This window comes from Pyrus communis, chromosome 11 (genome assembly GCF_963583255.1).
Source record: "Pyrus communis chromosome 11, drPyrComm1.1, whole genome shotgun sequence".
NCBI lineage: Eukaryota > Viridiplantae > Streptophyta > Magnoliopsida > Rosales > Rosaceae > Pyrus > Pyrus communis.
In genome coordinates this window covers 3,753,417-3,774,915 of record NC_084813.1, presented here as the reverse complement: position 1 = coordinate 3,774,915, position 21,499 = coordinate 3,753,417, and the positions used below count along the sequence as shown (strand labels likewise).

Below are 21,499 nucleotides of genomic sequence, written 5' to 3'. Positions count from 1 at the left end.
CTCTTCATAATATCCAAGTGAGGAGTGAACTTGTTTAATAAACAGAAAAGGTCATAAAAATGGTTAAGTTAAGAAACACATGTCGAAAAAAATATCAAGGAGACATGAAAAAGACATATAGAACTCGTTTGGATGTGCTTTTAAAATGACTGAAAGAGCTTTTAGTGAAAATGTTTTTGAAACCAATTCTTAATAAAAATGCAACTAAATTTTGGAAAAAAATGTTTTTTCTGGAAGAAGCACCACTTCAAGTGCTTTTGGAACCCAAAAAGACGTTTTAAGTTATTTTAAAAACACATTAAGCCTATAGTTGGGAACAATGAATCCGCGGCAATTGAGGAGTGTAACTTGTTTGGTGTTTAAACAGAAAAAGTCATTATAAAAAAATGATGCTGCCCAGGATCGAACTAGGGACCTTCAGTGTGTAAAACTGACGTGATAACCACTACACCACAGCACCTCTTGATGAAAGTTGCTAATATTATCTTAAATACATCATTAACTTAAAAGCAAAACCCACAAATTTCGTGGAAGCCCAGCGTGTATCCAACTGTAACACGGTGACACCCAATCCGTCCAACACGAAAGACAAAAAATCCGGAAACCTTAAAATCATCAAAACTGATAGAAACGAAGGTCGACGTCGAATTTCCGATCATCCTCCTTTTGGCGTAGCTTCCGATCTTCAATTTCGTTGGGTTCCCTCCAAATTTTTGTAATTTTGGTGAATTGGGTTGTGGGTCAGCGGGCGGAGACAGACGGACAGGATGGGAGGGGTGGCGAGGAGCTGCGTCCAATCAATGCTCAAGTTGGTGAATTGTATGATTGGGATGGTAGGGCTGGCCATGATTATGTACTCGTTGTGGTTGATTAGCGCGTGGCAGAGGAACATGCCTCACTTCCCCCCACCACTCGACCACTCTCACCAACATCCTACACCTTGGTTTGTAAATCTATCTAATCTTGGTTTTTCTTTCCCTTCTCTGGATTTTCTCATTTAGGGATTGTTTGTTTCCTGAGAAAATGTGGGAAATGCAAGGGAATCCAGACTTTAAGCTTTCCATGCTGTTGAATTGTGTATTGATTTCCTTTTCTCATTTTCTTAGACTTTGTGTTTTGTTTGAAAAGTTAATTGCTTGTTTAGGAGGTTGCCATCATTTGCTATGGTGGGTCATTTCCCCTTTTTGACCGAAACCTGCCTTATTGTTTCTTTTGTATAAAATTCTTATGAGCCTTTTTGACTGAAACCTGCCTTTTTGTTTCTTTTGTATAAAATTCTTATGAGCCTTTTACTTTGCTTTTCGATTTATAGAGAGCAAATAGGAGAGGGAAAAAAATGGAAAGATTAAAGGAAATCACTTTGTCTGTCAATTTTTTCTTTGTCACGATTAGATATTGAAAATCTTTCTGATTTGGACGAATTTTTGTAAGGATGATATTTGAATGTAGATCTAGAAAATGAACGGTCATGGAAAAATGTTATGGAGAGGGCTCAAATTGTGCCATATTAAGTTACTTACTAGTTAGCGCTTGGGCACTTCTGACAGTGGGAGGCTAATGCATTGAAGAGGACTAGGAGATAACTGACATTCAAATCTGAAGTATAACAAAGATGATCAGAATCCACACTAATCAGACTAAAAACAAACATTGTTCTGCAAAACTCCCTTCTGCTGAAAACTGTCATCGTACTCACCTCAAGTGAACTTGTCCCTTTTTGACACCTGAAAAACCATAAACTTTGCTTCCTCACATTTGCTATGGACCAAGCCAACGTAAATTTTCTCTCCTCGACAATCTCTACTCCAACTCCAATGTATTTGGCCAATGAAGAAACAAATTGTCAGTGTTTTCCACCTCTCCCTAGCATACTACAGGGCAATAGTAAGAAACGCTAGCTTTAGGTATTCTCCTTTGAACCATGACAAGTGTTTACCTCAGCATGAAGTGCTTTTTTAATAAATTTAGTTCTTCCTTAGTCATTTAATCATTTGTAGCAGTTGATTTTGGTGCGAATTGGGTTTTAAGTCTTGGTTTTTGACTTTTTGGATGAAGTAAATTTGGTCTTGTCCTCAGCATTGTTTATTTATTTTTAGGTAAATATACAATCTTTTTCTCAGTGCTGATTTAAAACGTCTTTTATGTTTTTTTTTGGCATGAATTGCAGGTTCATATACACTTTTCTTGGCGTTGGGATCACTCTGCTTGTGATCACATGCTCAGGTCATATCGCCGCTGACACTGCAAATGGTTGTTGCCTTTATTTGGTATCCTTTTGTTTCATATATCTTTATTAGCTTTTCAATTATTTGGAGTCAATAACGTCACATTCCCCCACCAAATTGCCTTCTTCTTACTCAACCTTAAATTAAGCAACTCTAACAGCCCTTAAACAGCATAAGGGTCTGTTTCTGAGTGCTTCAACTGGAAGTGATTTTTCCACTCTGCGATTTTTCTGACAGCACTGTTGTTAGATATATATAGTTTTTGTAGTTTTTATTTTTCAAATTTTTTGTGCTTCTTGTAAATACACTTGGAAGTGCCTCAGGAAGCATCAACTAGGTGCTTCTAAGAAAGCACTACAATGGGCTAAAATGGGCTTATCTGACTCAAAAGAACACAATTTATAAGATCAAAGAATTTATTTCTCTTCATCCTTTTGCAGCTTGATACTTTTACGTTTTTGTTCTATGAATATAGTTGTGTATTTCTGTGTTTTCTTTCTCTGTCAAATTAACTTTTAATTATATTTATTAGGCTTGCAACAGGATCATTTCTTTCTTCCCTTACAATTTGTTCACGTCTCATTATAAATGTCATTATTAGATTCCTAATATTCTGTTAATGTGTTCATGTGCTCTAAATGGGGAGGCTTATGTGCTGCATCGTTTTTTGACAAAACTTACATGCTTGATAATTCTTTTCAACCTACAATTTTGAACACCTGAAATATCTGCTACAGTTCTACTTCTATGAAGAGAGTTAGTAGGGTAAAATTAATCTACGTTAGATAAATATTGCTTTAAAGCTAGATAGATATTACTTTAATTTCAGAAGGCATATTTGTCCAGTAGTTTCATCGTAGTGGGTAGATTATATAGTAAGTGCTATTTATCATCATAGCATATGGACTTGTCTTTCTATGGAAGTTAATGGATTTTAAACTAGATTGTCAACTCCATATTTGCCATATCTTTTCAGATCATTTAGATTCGTTTTGTTTTAGATATTGATTATTCATAAAACATTTGTAGAAATGACTACAGTTCAATGGGGCTTCACTTTTTTTTTTTTTTTTTACTTCTGTTATCTTTAAATATATATGACAAAAATGTCTGTGTTTTACCTTAATTGCATACAGTACATGGTGTTTATATTCTTACTCTTCATGCTTGAAGCCGGAGTGACTGCTGACATATTTTTAAACCGTGACTGGGAAGAGGTATATATCGAGTACAGTGTAGTTATTTTTGGTTAATGGGTTAATGACTTACAGAGAAGCATATTAGCAATTTGGTTATAATGCTGATAGTTTTTTGACTTGTGGCCAGGACTTTCCAGATGATCCAACTGGGAGATTTGATCAATTCAAAGAATTTGTAAGGTCGAACTTTGATATCTGCAAATGGATTGGCTTGTCAATAGTTTGTGTACAGGTCTGTCTCTCTCACTCTCTCTCTGTCTTTGTGTACTGCATGTTTGTGCATGCTTTTTTGTAACTTTTTTTTAACATCTTTTGAGGAAATAAAAGTTAAATGTTCAATGAGTCTCACTTAATTTGTCTTACTAGAACTAGTAGAAGCTGCAGAATCAGGAGAGTGTTTTAAATATATTTCAGGGTAAATGACCCCAATTTCCCTGCAACTTCAACCCATGTCTCCAGTGGCGGAGAAAACATGGGCCTAGGGGGCACCGCTCCCTCTCACATTTTCTTTTTGGGGACCGTGGATATTAATCTAGTTAACTAGTTCCAAAATTGATTTTGAGTCGCAAGTGCCTCTATATTCTTCTTTGCTTTCTCACTCGCTCATGTCAAAATCCTGATTTTGTTGCATATATTTTGTTAATATGAATGACTATTAGATTATTAATACAACAAAGTAAAGAAGAATTTAGAGAAGAGAATGATAAAATTAGGAATGTTGTAACAACTTGTGCACTGCTAAGGGCTATCTGGTTTGCAGATCATGGCCATTCCTAATCTTTTCTCTGTCCTCTTTCTGTTGAACGTTCGTTGCCTTACTTTGCAGGGGCTGTCTTTGTTATTGGCAATGATACTCAAAGCTCTTGGGCCACATCCGTATTATGATAGTGATGATGAGTATATTCCTGAGAGGGTTACACTCCTAAACAATGCTGTTCTTCCACCTCCTTATGTCGTTGGTGACCCTGTATATGGTTCCAAAAGTGATTCATGGAACATACGGATCAATGACAAGGTAGGAATGTTAGATTTTTTGAATGGGCCATGTTATATATCTGCGGCATTATTTCTTTACTTTTTTAAATCAAAGATCTATATTTCGTTTCTCATAATTTATAAAACTCTGTTATTACGTTTTCTTCTGTCTTGTTCTAATTCTTGTGCCTTAATCTTTGTTACTTCTTTTCACTGGAGTATTTATAAAAAAGAAAAGGATCCTCTGTCTGATTCTTTCATGAGTCATTCAGATTCTGTAGGACAGCTGAGAGTGTCATAAGTAGTGCCACTTTTATGGAACACACATGGACGTGTATGCATATATATTATAAATATTATATATTGATTAATATACCCTTTTCAAAGTGCGAAAATATCCCGTTGATTAAGTGAAGTCATGTCTTAATATCTGGTCCTGGGACAGTCTTGTAACATAACATGCTCAATGTCTCAGAATTTGTTTCGTGATTGTGTACTACATATAAAATTTCTGTATAATGTATATTTACAGTAGCAGGCCCTTTCCTGAAGGGATTCCCCTTTGCAAGGATCACATTGGGCTCGCATATTTCCACCGTGAAATGTGGTCCAATAAACCAAACCATCCTGTTTTAAGGTCCTCATTGAATGATGATCCTTACAAGTGACCTGCAACACAGAAAGGGGCAGGGAGGTTGTGAACCGTAATAGGATTTTTGCTGCTAAGTTGGGTTGTCGCCGCAATTGCATGAATTTTTGTTATTGATTCTTTCTGTTTTTTACCTTTCTAAATCAGACAAACAGGTAAATTGATTGCTCAGCTGGGCTTCTACTTGTGGATGGATGGTAGTGTGGAGACACAATAAGAGTGGAGGAACTGGATCGGAAAAATGAGTCATCTGATGTCGATTGACCAATTGAGCATTGAAGGTTTCATAAACTCGAGCAGATGAAGAGGGTGGAATTAGTCACGTACATACTTTAAACTCTCACTGTATACCTGAATGCTGAACCCCATGAAATTGACAGTTCATCGTTGCGTTTCTGTATAGATTGTTAAACGATACATAATATATCGATTTATCTGGAATCTCCGTTCAATCATGTTGTTAACTTTTGCATGTTCCATGTGCAGACATCCCCAATTTCAGGATTAGAAGTTGGTTCTTTTCAGTTTCTTACAGGAACATGGGGGGTTTTGGCAGTTGGATTTGCAACTTCCTATGCATGATTTCTCTGCTCGTTGCTTAATTTATCAATTTGCATTACTCTGTGGGAAGCATCATTATTAATATTATAGATGAATGGAAGACCTCTTAATTTTGTTTAATTTTAAGATAATCAAGATTATGAATGGTGTGGATATTAGATCTTGAGCAACTTGCTGAAACATTAGAGTGTAGTTTGTGTGTTCTTACATCATGATAGGTTCAAATGTCGGCAACATATGCTCTCTAGAATTTAGAAGGCACAACTTATACGACTTTTAATACAACCTTCCATGATACCAAATTTTTTTTTTGGGTAAATTGTCGTTTGACCTCCTCAATTATTACTCTAGTTGAAAATTGACCTTCTGTACTATTTTTTTTGGTAAATTAACCTCCTGAACTATTTGAAATAAGCCAATTAACCCCTTGTCATAAGATTCTGTCCGCTATTATGTCAAATTCAAGGGCAAGTTAGTATTTTGCTCAAAATTATTTGATCTGACTGGGTTGAATAATTGTGTCATGTATGTTAAGATTCCGTCTAATTAAACTTTTAACATGACCCATAAACTGCGTCATGTATGTTAAAATTTGTAGTAGTGTACGTATTCGATCTGACTGGGTTGAATAATTGTGTTCATAATTTATTTGCTCAAAAGTATAATTCCAACATTCTTCCTGTTTTGATCCATGATCCATCCACTGAAAACACGTAATTTTCAACTTCCTCATCATACCATGCATGTTACCCTCCTAATGTACCCAGTGACTGGGTTGAATAGTTGTTGCTGTTGAAATCTTTCTGTTTGCTTTTATAAAAAGGCATGTGCCAACAACTGATGAACTAAGTAATTCAACTTCACTTAAACCCTAGCTAGCACAAGATGGAAATTCTTGGGTGATAGATATGGCTGCACACTCTGTAAATGTGCGCGCTCAAAGTACAGCCTTATCTAAGACTCTCCATTCAAGGAACCCATACAACACTTAAAAACACCTATAACTTAAAGCCACAAACCAAAACACGCAAAAAAGGGAAGGCATATAATATGAGGAAAACAATTGCAATGAGTTTATAGTTCTGTTGGTTATAATTTACTTAAACGTGTATTTGAGGTTCAGTATGTTCGACTTCTTTTTTTAGGGGTTTGTATATCAGTTCATTAATAATATTCACTCCCGTATATGAGATTGCTCGTATCAAAGGAGGGAGGGGATATTTTTTCATTCAAGAAAGCATGATTCAGCTTCTGTTTCAAAGGAGATCCCCATGTTCTTGAATATAATAAGTACGTAGCTTGGTTCTTCATTGTCACAGAGATGAGCATTAATTAAGATAAAAATTGAGACAGTTTTTTTGTGGTATTTGCTGAATGGATTCGCAAAGTATCTTCTTCTACAGTTGCGCTACTTTAACTACCGGAAATTCATACTTTATTAGCATAATCAAAACACAATCTTATATATAATCAGTTCTAATTGAGCTTTATCTAGGAAATGCATCGTGCTTGCTTTATTGAGTAATATATTTCTTTTAAGAGCACTAGCTAACTCTTCATTTGTTCGATGCATTGTACTTATGCTTTATATCTTATTAGAAATGTGATTCTGTAACGAAGTTAGTCTTAATTAACTACTCGGTTAGCGATAATCAAGTACGTTTAATTAACTAAAGAATGTTATCTACTGGGTCGGGGCATTACCCCACACAGACTTTAATGTTATTTTATGATGCTTGATAACATGACTTTTGAAGAAGCACAAGGAAAGGGCTTCGAATTGTTACCTCAAGGTTTAAGCTAGCTTCATATTAAAGGAATTCGCACACGGTCATTGGCAGTATGATGATCCTCGCGACGCACGCACAGTAGGCCAGTGAAAGAACTTAGCCCATGTGAAAGATGATATGCAGTCATTGGCAGTATGATGATCCTCGTGACGCACGCACAGTAGGATTCTTATTTGATTCCTTCTGTTCATGCATGTGCATGTAGGGTCCTGAATATTTATTTTTACAGCTTAGCCCATCTATGATTATTGGAGGCCATTTACCTGACAATTTTTTATACGATTCGTTAACACGATATTAAAATTATTTGAAAATAACAAATTTCAGATCAACACGATACTAATTGGATTATTATCAGATCAACCAATAAGAACACATTATTAACGGGTTTATTATTGTAGGCAGTTGGCTTCAGTTTACACCATATGGTTATAATCTAGCTACGTCCGTATTGTTTGAACTTTGATGAAAGAAAACAAATATCACGATCTCAATGCTTTCGACATAAATCTAAAGCATAGATATGTTGGTTAATATTATAGCTATTTTGAAAGAGTTTGTAGTTTAGTTGATTAAGAGCATTTTTATATGAATGTTAGATCGAGTCTAAATTCTCTCTCCCCTGGTTCATTGTAAGTTACCATCCAATTTGGAATCAGCACAAAATTCCATTCTTAATTCTAGCTAATTTACTACATGGCCGGAGTCCTTCACATATTTTGGAAAGGCTTATGGACGAATTAAGAGATTGATTTAAACAAGTGATTTTCCTTCTACTTTGGCCGCTAAGCAGCAGTTTTCTTTGTTTTCAAGGTCCTTTTTGTTGGATCAATAAATATATATCGCTAAGAACCAACCAAGTGCAACCTTAGAAAATACACATGCAAACAAAAACCGGATATATATCCATGAATATCTAATTCCACTTCAACCACTAGCTTATCTCCACTTGTTAGGATTGATAAACTACAAATTTAGTTGGTGCACTAAAGAAAATTTTGCCTCTTGGGCCACACAAATTATAACCAATATTAAATCGTGACTTTAGGTCATGATTTCTCAAGTACGTAAGTTTTAAGATAACTAATAATATGGAAACTCTTTCAAAATAATAATAATAATAATAATAATAATAATATGGAAACCCTAAAGAGGACTCATTGGTAAAAGGGGTGTTATTCTTTCTACACTAGGAACTTTGACTAAAACCATATAAACTGTCAATTTGAATGGAAGTTCTCAAACACAGAGGGCTAGCTGTAACATGTTTCCATAAGAAGAAAGGATCAGGTAAAGGACTAGTAATAGCCAAAGTAATATAATACGTTTAATTGATAAGAACAAGGGGAAAGCTTCATTTGAGTTCAATTTTGTTTGTTTAGATTGGTTGTTGCTTGTTAACCAACTTTTGGTGCAAGTACTTCATTAGCTTGATGTAAATATTGTTGGTTTCGTTTCATGGCAGCTTAAGTTTTAGAGGCTAGTGTTTGTCTAACATGCTATTAAAGCTCTAGTTCTAAGAGTTTGTGGTCAGTTAGAAACCTATAGGCCGCCTTGTTTGTGTTTCTTTCCACGTTTAAGAAGATCATGTACGTGACATAGGGTGTTAGCGTGCATTGTTGGACACTTCAGTTTTTTGGGGCATAGTTTTGTCTAACATTTTCCTTCTCACAATTGAAAGACATTTCAAGTTTGAATCTTCGTTCAGAGTCTTCTTCACCTACGATCCCTTGGAGGGAGCAAATCAAAGTAGATGCTAGGTCAAGATGTTTCACAAAACGGCTCCCTATTGGCTATTAATAATGAACTTTAATCGCTTTAGCTAACTTTTAACCAGACGCTTAATCAGTGCAGTTGCTCGTAAGTTCTTTTCCTACTTGTTGTTTCTCTCTGCTTAGTTTCAATCTATTTCCCCCTCTTTCATGGCAAGGTGGGCAGCTGCCTACAAATATCGTAAAATTTTCTCAATCAGATGAGATTTTACCCATCTAAAAATTGAGCAGTTGAGTAATAGCTTGATTGTTACATACATTTGGAAAAGATACTTTTGTTTGTACGGGTAAAGCAACCATCATGCGACATTTTTATAATATTAAAACTCATCATTAACAATTTTTTCAGTTGTAATTTTGTTTTTTATGATCATTACTAGTGCCGGTTAATTTTAAAGAGTCTTCCTTGTTTATCATAACTCATAAGCTTTTGTACGTCGTTTCACTCAATTAATATATGTTAAGGAAACTTTTTTTAAATTGAGACTTTCTATAAAATTTTTATCATCTATTATTTTAGCACAATTTTGTGATAATATTATAAAACATTATGTAAAAAACATGAGATACCAGGAGAAACTCTAACAAGTGAAACATTACCCTTCTAGATAAAATCAGTTAAAGAAGTCAACAAAACCTGCCAATATCCCGGAAAATGTGTCAGCCAATTGTTCACACTGCGTTTTTCTGTAACGGCGTCCTCCGTGGCCACACTTGCCCTTCCGGTATTTGTTGCACAACTGCTCCTCACGTCCTCATCTTTAACGGTCCAATTCCCTCCGAAACGACAAAAACACCCCTCCCTCCCCTCCGTGACTCCGTCCCCAATGCACAACTGAACAAAGAAACGACGTAGGGTACAGTCAAGCGGAATTAACGCCTCAACCGTCGGTAGGGCCCAGGTTTCAGTGGCTTTTATCGTAATACAATGACAGGACATGGGGCGGATGGTCATAGTAAAATTATTGAAGCTCTTCCTGTTGCAGCTTTGCAGCATGTGCTATGTATCCTATATATAGTTACATACGGTACAGAACGGAACCTATCCAAAGCATAAAAAAAGCCTCTAATTCACTACACTATTGTCGGCAGAGCTTTGTGATCACTGTTTAGCCAAACCAGTGCTCAGAACTTTCTCCGCCTCCGCCGACACTCAACACCCACTTAATTAAGCAGCAACCTACCTCACAATGCAGCTCCTCCACCGCGGCTTCGGCCTTGTGTTGGTGCTGAATTCGTTGCTTCTGCTTGTGTCTTGTCAAGTTCAGCAACCCCGGGTCAGCACCCGCTGGCTCCCAGCCATCGCCACCTGGTACGGCAACCCCGAAGGCGACGGCAGTGACGGTAAGACCCTACCCTCAAATACAATTCAATTTGGTTTTAGCTTACAATGCCGCATGTTTAGACAGTCAAAAGTATCATTTGTACGTACAGTCTCAACAGATTTTGTACATCTCAGTTGTATTATACTTGTGTCAATTTAAATTTAGTCAAGTTCACTAGATCAATGTGCTCCACTGCACCAAAGTTTGAATTTTCTTTTCCGTTAATATAGATAAATTTAGAGTATTAATGTGAAATTCTTGATATATATTTCTTCTGTTGAGATGGTACAAATTATTTTAATTGGTAGTGAATTAATTATGTTGGCATGTGCGTAATTTTGGTAGGCGGAGCGTGTGGGTACGGGTCAATGGTGGACGTGAAGCCGTTCAGGGCAAGGGTTGGTGCGGTGAACCCGGTTCTGTTCAAGAGCGGCGAGGGGTGCGGCGCGTGTTACAAAATCAAGTGTCTAGATGAGAGCATCTGCTCGAGACGACCCGTCACGATAATCGTGACAGACGAGTGTCCGGGCTGCTCCAAGGGGCCGGCCCAGTTCGACCTCAGCGGCGCAGCCTTTGGGCGCATGGCTGTCGCCGGCGAAGGCGGTTTTCTCAGAAACCGAGGCGTACTCTCCGTCCTTTACCGACGGTAACGTTCACATATGTCATGTTTAGCTTGTTTGCTTTAACGGTCCTCGTTCGCATATGTCAAGTTAATTATTTTACCTACAGGACACCATGTAAGTATCCTGGGAAGCAGATAGCCTTCCATGTAAATGAAGGTTCAACAAATTATTGGCTATCACTGCTAGTAGAGTTTGAGGATGGAGATGGCGACGTCGGATCAATGCATATAAGACCGGCACGTTGTCCTTCTCTTTTTTATACATTGCTGCATGCCTCTTGCAACTTTACTTTACTTTTACATTTACTTTTGCTATTAAGAAAACAAAAATGTTACTCGTACTATATATTTGTATAATATCTCTAATAGAGATATGATTCACATATGTTGGTGAGTTTTACCTCCATTAGAGAGATAATACAAATAATAGTATAAATATATAGTAAGTGTAATATTACTTGAAAGAAAAAGCATGTCAAATTAACGAAAGTAAAGATAGTTTTTCCTTGAAATATAACGAAGTATTTACTCGTACAATTCCACGTTTTCAAATAAAAAGCAGTGTAAACGTGTCCAAACGGGCTTACAAAACCTTCAAAGAAAAAGATACTTGTATAGTGAATATTTTAGTCATGAGAAGCAAGACTTACATGTTACAAGCATATTGTTACATTAGCAATGTACTCCTGATATGTAATTGAGTAGTTTGAGTTGTTATCTTCCAACGAACTACACAATTCCTTTCGCGGACCTCAATCCGAAACAATTTTGCAAAGCCATACTTTAGCGTTAATTAAGTGATTAAATAATTTAAAGTTCACTAATTTTTTATTTATATTTTTGTGTTGGTTGGATGGTGCAGGCAAGTTCAAGTGAGTGGATCGAGATGAGTCATGTATGGGGAGCTAATTGGTGCATAAATGGGGGTCCTCTAAAAGGACCATTCTCAGTGAAGATTACAACTCTCTCGACAGCAAAAACTCTCTCAGCCAGAGACGTCATTCCCGGTAATTGGTCTCCAAAAGCCACTTACACTTCTCGCCTCAATTTCCACCTCTAGCTTGGCTTATATTTGACAAACAGGTCATGATATATAGAATATAAGCACTTTTTTGACTAAGCATTTTCTAGGCCCAAAAAAGGGATTGTCCGGTTGTCCCCATGAGACAAAAGTAGCCGTTGTCGGGTTGGTGTTTTTTGTTTTTAAAGAAAAGTAGCCGTTGGATTGCACTAATTAAGTATAATGGCATCCAATGCTCTTTCTTTCTTTTTTTTCTTCCTTCTGAGATATTGTTTTTCCTACTTTCCTGCTGTTCCAACCCGTTTTGTTTGTAGATGTGCACTGAGATATGTTGCCAGCCCTCTCCAAAAGGAGAGAGAGCGTGTGTTCTTGCTTTGTTAACGCTATATATAAGTTTGTGGACCCAATGGTGTTTTAATGAATTTGGACCCCTTGATTGCACTTTAATGTCGCGTACAATTGGAGATCTCTGAGCATACAAGAACTCATGTTGGAGAGTAAAACTTAACTATATCTCTTATATGCTTTTATCTCTTTCGCCACATAATTAAATATATAACAAGTAAGATAAACAAAAAGATACACAGCAATGTATAGATAAACTATTGTCCTTGTGTACAGGGTAATGTAAACACTTTAAAAAAGAAGTTACGGACAATCACTCATGTAAATTAGTTGCATCAACGATTAATAAACACTCACATGTACAATAGCTAGCTTGGTTGTCCGAGTATATATAGTCACTAGTAAGGCAAGTAAGTGAAGGAACAAGATAGAGTTTAGACTACGTACTTTCGGTTTTAGAACATTAATTTATGAGTTCATAGAAGGGGGCCGGGGGTTTCTGTTCCTATTCCAAAGGGTAACAACCCTAAAAATGAATGTCAGAACCCGTAATTGAACTGCATAATGGTAATCCTCTTCACTTGTAAGTGAGATATTTTATGTTTGAATGTCGTGGATGACGAATTCGATACCAAATTGGGTTCCACATCGTGTGATTTAACCGAACTCTTCTCTCCTCTTAGTGTAAAATATATCGTCGTACAAAAAAAAAAAATGTGTTAGTCACATCACATACATGTATGATGAACCAGGATCCTCGCCGGATCCATTCCCTAGGGATCTTAGGGATCACACAATCGTGTCCGTTCACCGTATATCGTGCAGTCATAAATCATTTAAAATTTAAAATTCAAATATAAATAATACCTAACAAAAAACTGGTCGCACGATATACGATAAACGAACATGATTGCGTGATCCTTATAGAATGGATCCGGCGAGGATCCTGTTATCACAGGGTTGTGGTCACGACCACACGTGGGAGAGAGAAGGGGGGGGGGGGGGGGTGGGGGGGTGGGTGCGGGCGCTCTGAAAATGGTGGCGTTTTTTCGATTGGCACATGACTTCTCTTATCACATGTATTAGATTAGATCCCCCAAGATACCGGGATCTTTAGAGTGGCCTAGCTCTCTTTTTGCCGGTTCCGTTCTCTGAGGCACCATGGTCTTAAGACCATATTCGTTCTTTGATTTAAAACTTAAAATTCTTAATTTAGAAAATTTAAGTTTCAACCTGAAACAGTTTTTTTTTTCTAATTTTTCTGGATTAAATATCTAGCCTAAAATTATTAAGGAATAAATTTAGAATAATTTGAATCTTAAAGTAACTTAAAAAAAATGTATACTATCCAAATTTACTTTAATGAACATTTTAACCTAAAAATATTTAGATTCTGATAAATATTGAAAAATTAATAAACCGACATTGTGAAACTTGTGGAACACTATGAAAGATATAAAAGACATGAAAGTTTTTTTTAAAATTATTTTAGCTGTTGGAATTAAATTTGGACTAGTAGATTTTTTTTTTAATTTGATCATATTAGATCTTAGCCGTTAGATTCAATGAATTTATAAATATAAAACTAAAAAAAAATTACAAATATATGGTGGACTAGCCTCCACCCCACCAACCCATGGGGAATTCTGGCCTAAATTTGCTCCAAAAATGAGTTTTGGATTAAAACTTATGTTTGGCTCAAGGGTTGGAGCAAGTTGGGGCTGGTTTATAACTTAAAATTTGAGTTTTACTCCAAGCTTTAGAGTAGGTCTAAAAAATAATAGTGGACGGTTATTTACTATTTGATCTTAATTTATTAGAGAAGTATAAAAATAGAAGTTAAATAATCATTTACCATCAGATTAAAATTGAATGGTTGATGAGTATAATTTATTATTTTTTTTAACCATAAGATCTTGGAGAACGAAATTTCTTATTTTTTTTGGGTAAATATATACGAGATAAGATTCTCACTGGATCCTCTTTGTGAGGATTCCAAGGATCCTTTAATTCTGTCTGTTCATCATACATCGTGCGTTCAGTTTTCATCAGATATTGTTTGTGTTCAAATTTAAATAATATAATTTAAAATAAATTTTGATCGCACAATGTACGATGAAAAGACATGATTAAAGTATTTCCAGGATCCTCACAAAGAGGATTCGGCAAGGATCCTATCTCAATATATATTGTTTATTTTGTTACTCCTCACCAATAGAGCCTTGCCAACTCAAGAAGATATTTGTAATTAACAAAGTTTTATGAAAAAAGATACTTAAAGATTATGCAAGGAAAACCAATAGCTAGGAGGAGGAGCAGGAAGGAGCAAAAAACATTTTATTAAGTTGGGGGCAATATAGAATACGTAATTATGATAAAAGTCAAGTTAATGACAGAGAATGACATGATTATTACTTAACATAACAAGGTTGGTAGTTACGCAGTCGACGTTTTATTACATTGTTAATGTAAGTTTTTCTATTTCAACGTGATTGAATTACAAAATCAACGTTTATTGTACACCAATCGCATACTATTACAATAGAGACGTACGTTATTACTAAAGAACGTTATAAACTTACACAACATCGTAATCGTGTATTAAAAAAACTATTAGTTTTAACCTAAATTTCTTAAGATAAAATTGCGGATTTAAATGAAAATATCCCCAAATGCAATGATACAGTGAAAACCTACCGTTATGTCGCAAGCAATTAAATGAAAACCATCTGAACAAGAACGACCAGACAAAATATGCTAGCGGTTTTTTATTTTGTATTTCTTTGGGGTTGGGTGGGTTGGAACCGCCGGGGGGGGGGGCGCGGGTGGGGCGAGTCTATCGGTTGGCAGCACGGTAGAGACTACAGAGTGTTTCACTCTCATGTTATATATGAGTCTGGAAGTGTAAGTATAGATCTATGTATGCTCTGAGGGAGGGAGAGGGGCCGAAGGATTCCTCATTCGACCTTATAAGTTTCTCAACCTGAATATAAAATCATCGCAGGCTGCATCAAAATTCGATCATCCTGGTAAGTTTACCAACTGCCTATAAATATTCCACGTTTTAGATCTAGACATATTACTAGCAGGATAACGCTATTCAAACACTTTTGTTCATGTTAATATTTGTTTGGGCCCGAAATAATATTGTTGGGCCGAGCATAGGGTTGTGCTCGACCCAAAGCTGTGTCAAATACTATGGGCTACCTGATGGATTTCGGGCTAGTTAGCAGGGTCAGTCGAGTCCTATCCTAAGAAGGAGTAGTCCAGATAAATAAAAAGGGTCGAGGAAGTCCTGGTGCAACGAGGATTCTCGGCCAGCGAGGAATAAAGCCTCGAAATGAGGTAAGTTCAAAGTCCTAATAGGAGTAGGGTTGTTCGAAGTAAAGTTGGAACGGGACAAGGACTCCCAATCCAAATAGGGGTTTGATTCGGTCTCGAGGAGTGGGTGCTATAAATACAAGAAATCATGCAACAAAGAAAAGACCTTCAGTTCAACGTACAATTGCCCTGCGTAAAACCTCTCAAACACCTTGAGATTTTTCCTTTTCTTTTTCTGCCAACACATCTTCAGTTTGGATAAACAGCACTGTGAATGCGACCGCCAAGCATCTTCAGTTTGGATAAACAACACTGTCGCCGTAGAATCAGCCGACCAAGGAGCATCTTCAGTTTGGATAAACAGCAATGCGTCGAGGCCGACTGGTTACCTATCCAAGTCTCGGCCGAGGAGGGTTTTCGAATCCTTATTGGCAGGGGTCATCTTATCAGCCTTCTCGGCGAAGTAAGGTGTTACGAGCTACGACATTCGGCGTATCGTACGCCGAGTGATTTTATGATTGGGTATTCACAAGTAAGTTTCAGAGTTCAGCATTCTGACGGCCGAACCACGTTCACCATCAAGATGTACATCACCTTTGAGTATTTGTGTCTGTATAGTTTAATGTTGGTTCGATGTGCTTATACTCTTATGAACATAATCACGGTGACCGAATCAGGCACTGACGATTTGTGAACTTCGCAGAACTAGCAGCCTCGTCTTTAGGCTCTAGAACCTAAAGACCGAGAGTGTTCATTCCGCGGTCGCAGTCGCAAGATTAAGAAGTCAGCAACGCTCTCAACGCGACAACAACGAATTTTACTCCTCGGCCGACGAGTTGGCACGCCCCGCATTCAACCGAAGGACTTAGTTAGCCTATTAGTTACTCGGCCTATGCACCACGTAGGTCTTGTAGCTTTTAGGGACAACAATATTATAATACTTGATTAGATAAGTCACATTTGGAGTTGGAAAGAGTTGACGATGACAGACTCAGCTGAGGAGAGCAATATGCAAACAGAGATCACTCCGTAATTCAAGTAAGAGAGGAGGGAGAAAGATGTGAGTTAGAAATAAGTGATGTGGGTAACCAAACTTTGAGCGGAAACGAAAGAGATGAAGACGAATTATTAGCGTCCCTCATAGAAAAAAAGCTTCCCCAGGAATTTCCAGAAACAGATTCTACTTGCATATTCAAAGTCCTTAATAAACTTGGGAGGGACAATGAAAATGCTTTTGTTCCACGAGTGGTTTCAATCGGGCCGTATCACAACGGAGGAGAAAGGTTCCAAGCCATGGAAGAATATAAGCTATGGAATTTGCAATGTCTCCTCAAACGCAAACCAACTCCAGACACCAGTTTGGTGATGTTTGTCAAAGAAATCAGAAGCAGAGAAGAGTTTCTTCCTAACTGCTATGACGAAAAGTTCGATGATCATCTGAGTAGCGATCAGTTTGTAGAAATGATGGTGGTCGATGGTTGCTTTCTCTTAGAACTTACCCGCGGAATGAATCCGATTTCTAGATATCATGACGTTTTCAGTATGCCAGAGGTGTATTCGATAGTTAAAAATGACTTGTTGCTGCTTGAAAACCAGCTTCCATGGAAAGTTCTCGACTGTTTATTCAACCTGCAAAAGAATCAGAAGATACTTCTCTACATCCGCGAACTTCGCTATTATGTTTCGAAATTATGCATACTTGGACGATCAAAGATCCTTTTTAGAATTTATAGATAATGAAAGGGAGACATGGAAATTTAGACATCTACTTAACAATGCAAAGGATTTGCTTGTTGGATCAGTATCGAGGAATAAGGACAGTCTTTATGAACATTGGACTCCTATTCCCTCAGTGACACATCTTGAGGAGTTTGGAGTCAAATTTCAACTTGTTGGAGAACAATTTAGAAACAATAAAATAATAGAAATACAGAACTGAAATACTTATATTTTATTATTCAAAAATACTTGCAATATAAAATGCAATTACACAATAATTACAAAAAATTAAAATGATACTAATTTGAATGAATTGAAGGTAGAGGCTAGCGCAAACGCTATGTCTTTCGAACAGTATTTCCGTCCCACTCATGTGCTTGTGGTTCTACAACATCTGCTCGACTAGGATACAACTACCTAATTCTACTACCCGCACTGGATTATAGAACTCTAGCGAATTGCTTTGTGTGTTTACTCTCTGGAAATTTTGTATGGAAGACAAAAAGGAAGAAAAGATAATCTTTGATGGAACTGAGGACTCCAGTTATATAGGCTCTTTCATATCTCTTCAAACACCTTTTGGATGTATCTGAAACTATACAACTCTTTCCAAAGAGTTGTATCTATTAATCAAAACGTTTTTAATTAATTTAATTAAAAACTTAATTCGAAATTAAAACTAATTGATCAGATTAATTTTAATTCCAAGGCCCTTGTCTTGATTAATTAATATTAATATTATAGTATAATCATCAAGCCTAATTCACACAATTAGTGGCCCAAACCTCAAACCTCATTCCAAATGGTCCAAGTTCTAATTACTAAAAAGAAGGAATAAGCCTACATAAAAGCTAGTGAAAAACCACTATTACCTGATGTGGGACAAGAAGGGTCTCAAAACTCCTACACAACTTGCATCCTGGGGGACAGAGCTGTTGTGCATAACCTTTAACAGGGAAAATGAAATGATGAAAATTCCACATGTGACAGTTGGAGCCAACGCAGAATGTGTCTTTAGAAACCTCATCGCCTACGAACGGTGTTCAATTAAGCCCCATTACATTTTGTCTTATGCCATGCTGTTCAATTAGCTTATCAAGTCTACCAAAGATTTAGACTCTCTCATTTAGAAACGAATTGTACGAAACGAGTTGAGCAAGGAGGACACTGTTTGTTTGTTCAATAGCCTTTCCAATGACACTGCATCCATCTCGTTCGTTTACTCTCGACTCCCCTGGGACGTGTAAGAATACTATGAAGATTGTTAGCTAAGGCATTGGCTTGCATGGATCAAAAGGGATTATCCATCGTCAATCTGGTCAGTTTCAAATGCGGTCATCATTATTCTCATTCTTACCGCCACGCAGGCCCTTTATAGTGTTCTCGCCTACTACAAGCAGTAATCTTCCAATCGGTCAATGCTCGCCGGAGGACATAAAACTCAACAAGACTTTCGTGACTGCAGGTAAGGCTATGAAATAAAGCAGTGCTGTAATTGATTATGTGTAACAATCATACAGTTTGGAACTATCTTGCCATTTATTCTTTTCAACTTTTGAATAATTTGTAAAACTATTAGGTATAGCCTTAAGCTTGCTTTGATTAATAAGTGAGATCGGCGTGTTTGGATCGAGAAACAGAGCCCGTGGCAGTGGATGATCATATGAGAGTCTCTCTCCCTCAATTGCTTTCGTGTGAGGGAAGCATAATTGTTGGTGCAATAGGGAGTACAAGTTATAATGCTTATTTTGTGTGCGATATCTTTATTGTTTATATCATTTATTGGTACGTGTTTATAAATTTAACCCTCCTTAAAAATTTATTCATAAATTTAACGCATGTTAATTAACAATAGAGACCACACACAACATGGGTGTAGAAGATTTAAACTCACAAACACTGATTTTTATATTTTCAAATCCAGAATTACATGCATTTGTAATGCTCATGAGGTTCATTTTTTTTAATTTTTTCTAACTTTCTGCAATTATTTTTTCTTAAATTTTACGCTTACCACATTTGTATCATATTTTTAACAGAAATAAGATTTACATGTGTTAGTGGCTCTATCTTTATTAAAAAATAATTTAAGTGAGGTATAATGTAGCACTACTCTTTATTTTTCTTTTTTTGGGTTTTTCCTACGTACCTTAATATCTGAAAGTCCATTACCTAGAATATTGAAAATTTGACACCAAAAGCCACTGAACTTTGTGTACATAATCTTTATATATAAAGCCAATGCCCCCAATAAATAGTGTTTTTGGGTGTCACAAGCTTCACTGAAAATAAGGGGACAAAAATGCCCTCAAATAAAAAACTTCAAAAGCAACTCAAAATAATGCATCAAATGTAGCAACAATTAATTTTTTTGTACAACTTTTTATTTTTTTATTTTTTATTTTAATAATTAGTACATCACAATAGGCTAGCAATAATATGATTCAATCAGTTGTTCATTAAATATTATTTTCTCTATTTTTAAACACGTTCAAAACATCTTAAGAGGTGTGTAATGCTGGTTATAAAAAAAGTCTTTCGCACGTGGATAATAATGTGATTAAATTAGTTGTCAAAGACTCAAATGATTATTTTTTTTTTTTTTTTGAAACAAATGATATTATCTACACTAAGTGACACATCCTGACTGGAATCAAGGCGTGCTGGTCGTCACGTGAGGGTGACGTAGTCATATGCACAGTGCGGAAGCAATAGATAATAATAAAAGTACGAATAAATAAAAATCAAACTACTAAATAAACTAGTTAAAGTAACACACAAGTGCAAGTGAAAGTGTGATAGGCAATAATCAGAGCACAGAAAACCTAAGTGTAGTCCAGGAGAACGAATACTAATTACACAACACCCAAAGGTGATCCTACATTTGTGATGTTCTGTCAGAGCCACCATTAAGTCTTCGTGAACCACCAAAGCTACTTCTAACTAGAACCTGGAGGGGCGCAAAACAGAAAGTGTGAGTGGGCAAAAACAAGTTTTTCAAAATCATTTCATTAACAAAATTTCTAACCCCTCGCCGTAAAACTTGTATAGTTTCCTAGAAAATAGAACATACACATATATCAAAAACATGTTCAGAAATATGCTATGTCGAATGCCTCCACATAAAATGTAAGTAACCCATGTAATGTCAATTAATGCAAATAACATGTCAGCCGGAGTCACCTAACATGACCTGTACGGCTGAATCTAGAGCTCAAATCCCCAACTCACTAACTATACCTACACACGAGTTAGAACCACCTAAAGTGGTCTGTACAACAGGATGGAGTGTAAATAAATACGCTTAAGTGCTACGATCACGTGAAGACTAGGCGAATAATCGCGGGTCATCTATGAGTCGGAACCACCTAAAGTGGTTTGTATGACATGACTGTGTACCTAACTTGGATCCAAGATGAGCGTGTGGTGCGGGAGGTGAACATCACGTAAAGGACTGTGCCCTACTCTGGGCATGAGCACTAACATCGAGGGTGCAGGTTATGAGCTCTCTATGCATCTCACATAACCACTAATTCACAATCATAAACCATAAACTTACCTGGTACTTACCTGTGCGTCCGCAGCACTAAACATACATATATGCAACTACTAATGCATAAATAAATAGGCAAACGCTATGCATGACATTTAAAACATATAAACATTCCATTTCATTTTCTGGGAAAAGCATAAGTATATAGGTATATACGGAAAATCAAAAGCCCACTCACTAGTATGTGGAAGGGCCGTAACCCCCTTACCTGGAGTGACTGCCCTCTTCCTCAGGATAGGTCTCACCTATATGCGAAACAACTATAAAAACGTCAATTTAAAGCACATAACCAAAACTAGGTAATAACTTCTTATACAATGCTTTAATAGGATGTTTGGATATACCAACGTGATCTACTCAACCTCACGAACATCCCCATATTTTAAAAATAATTTTTCGAGACCCCACGCGCCGGCGAGTGC

The 21,499-nt window shown here is 36.7% G+C and overlaps 2 protein-coding genes, 1 non-coding gene and 1 pseudogene across 4 annotated transcripts; 3 read left to right on the top strand and 1 right to left on the bottom strand.

The window, feature by feature from the left end:
- Positions 1 to 387: 387 nt before the first annotated feature.
- Positions 388 to 460, bottom strand: TRNAV-UAC (transfer RNA valine (anticodon UAC)). The gene has a single exon. It is a non-coding gene; the product is annotated as a tRNA-Val (tRNA).
- A 115-nt stretch (positions 461 to 575) lies between these two features.
- Positions 576 to 5,762, top strand: LOC137708074 (tetraspanin-19). 2 transcript variants are annotated; one of them, XR_011064756.1, is made up of 7 exons: positions 576 to 943; positions 2,168 to 2,267; positions 3,362 to 3,442; positions 3,552 to 3,656; positions 4,251 to 4,439; positions 5,196 to 5,371; positions 5,535 to 5,762. XR_011064756.1 is itself a non-coding variant. In XM_068447059.1 (6 exons), the coding sequence occupies exons 1-6, from the start codon at positions 768 to 770 to the stop codon at positions 5,205 to 5,207; spliced, it is 663 nt and encodes a 220-aa protein (XP_068303160.1). In that variant the 5' UTR covers positions 576 to 767; the 3' UTR covers positions 5,208 to 5,503. The 2 variants fall into 2 exon arrangements, 1 of the variants encoding a protein (XP_068303160.1); XM_068447059.1 differs by lacking the exon at positions 5,535 to 5,762 and having other exon boundaries at positions 5,196 to 5,503.
- A 4,470-nt stretch (positions 5,763 to 10,232) lies between these two features.
- Positions 10,233 to 12,562, top strand: LOC137709429 (expansin-B3-like). Its single transcript, XM_068448518.1, has 4 exons — positions 10,233 to 10,515; positions 10,842 to 11,142; positions 11,226 to 11,355; positions 11,981 to 12,562. The coding sequence occupies exons 1-4, from the start codon at positions 10,362 to 10,364 to the stop codon at positions 12,176 to 12,178; spliced, it is 783 nt and encodes a 260-aa protein (XP_068304619.1). The 5' UTR covers positions 10,233 to 10,361; the 3' UTR covers positions 12,179 to 12,562.
- A 4,225-nt stretch (positions 12,563 to 16,787) lies between these two features.
- Positions 16,788 to 17,744, top strand: LOC137707788 (uncharacterized; annotated as a pseudogene).
- The last annotated feature ends 3,755 nt before the right edge of the window (positions 17,745 to 21,499 follow it).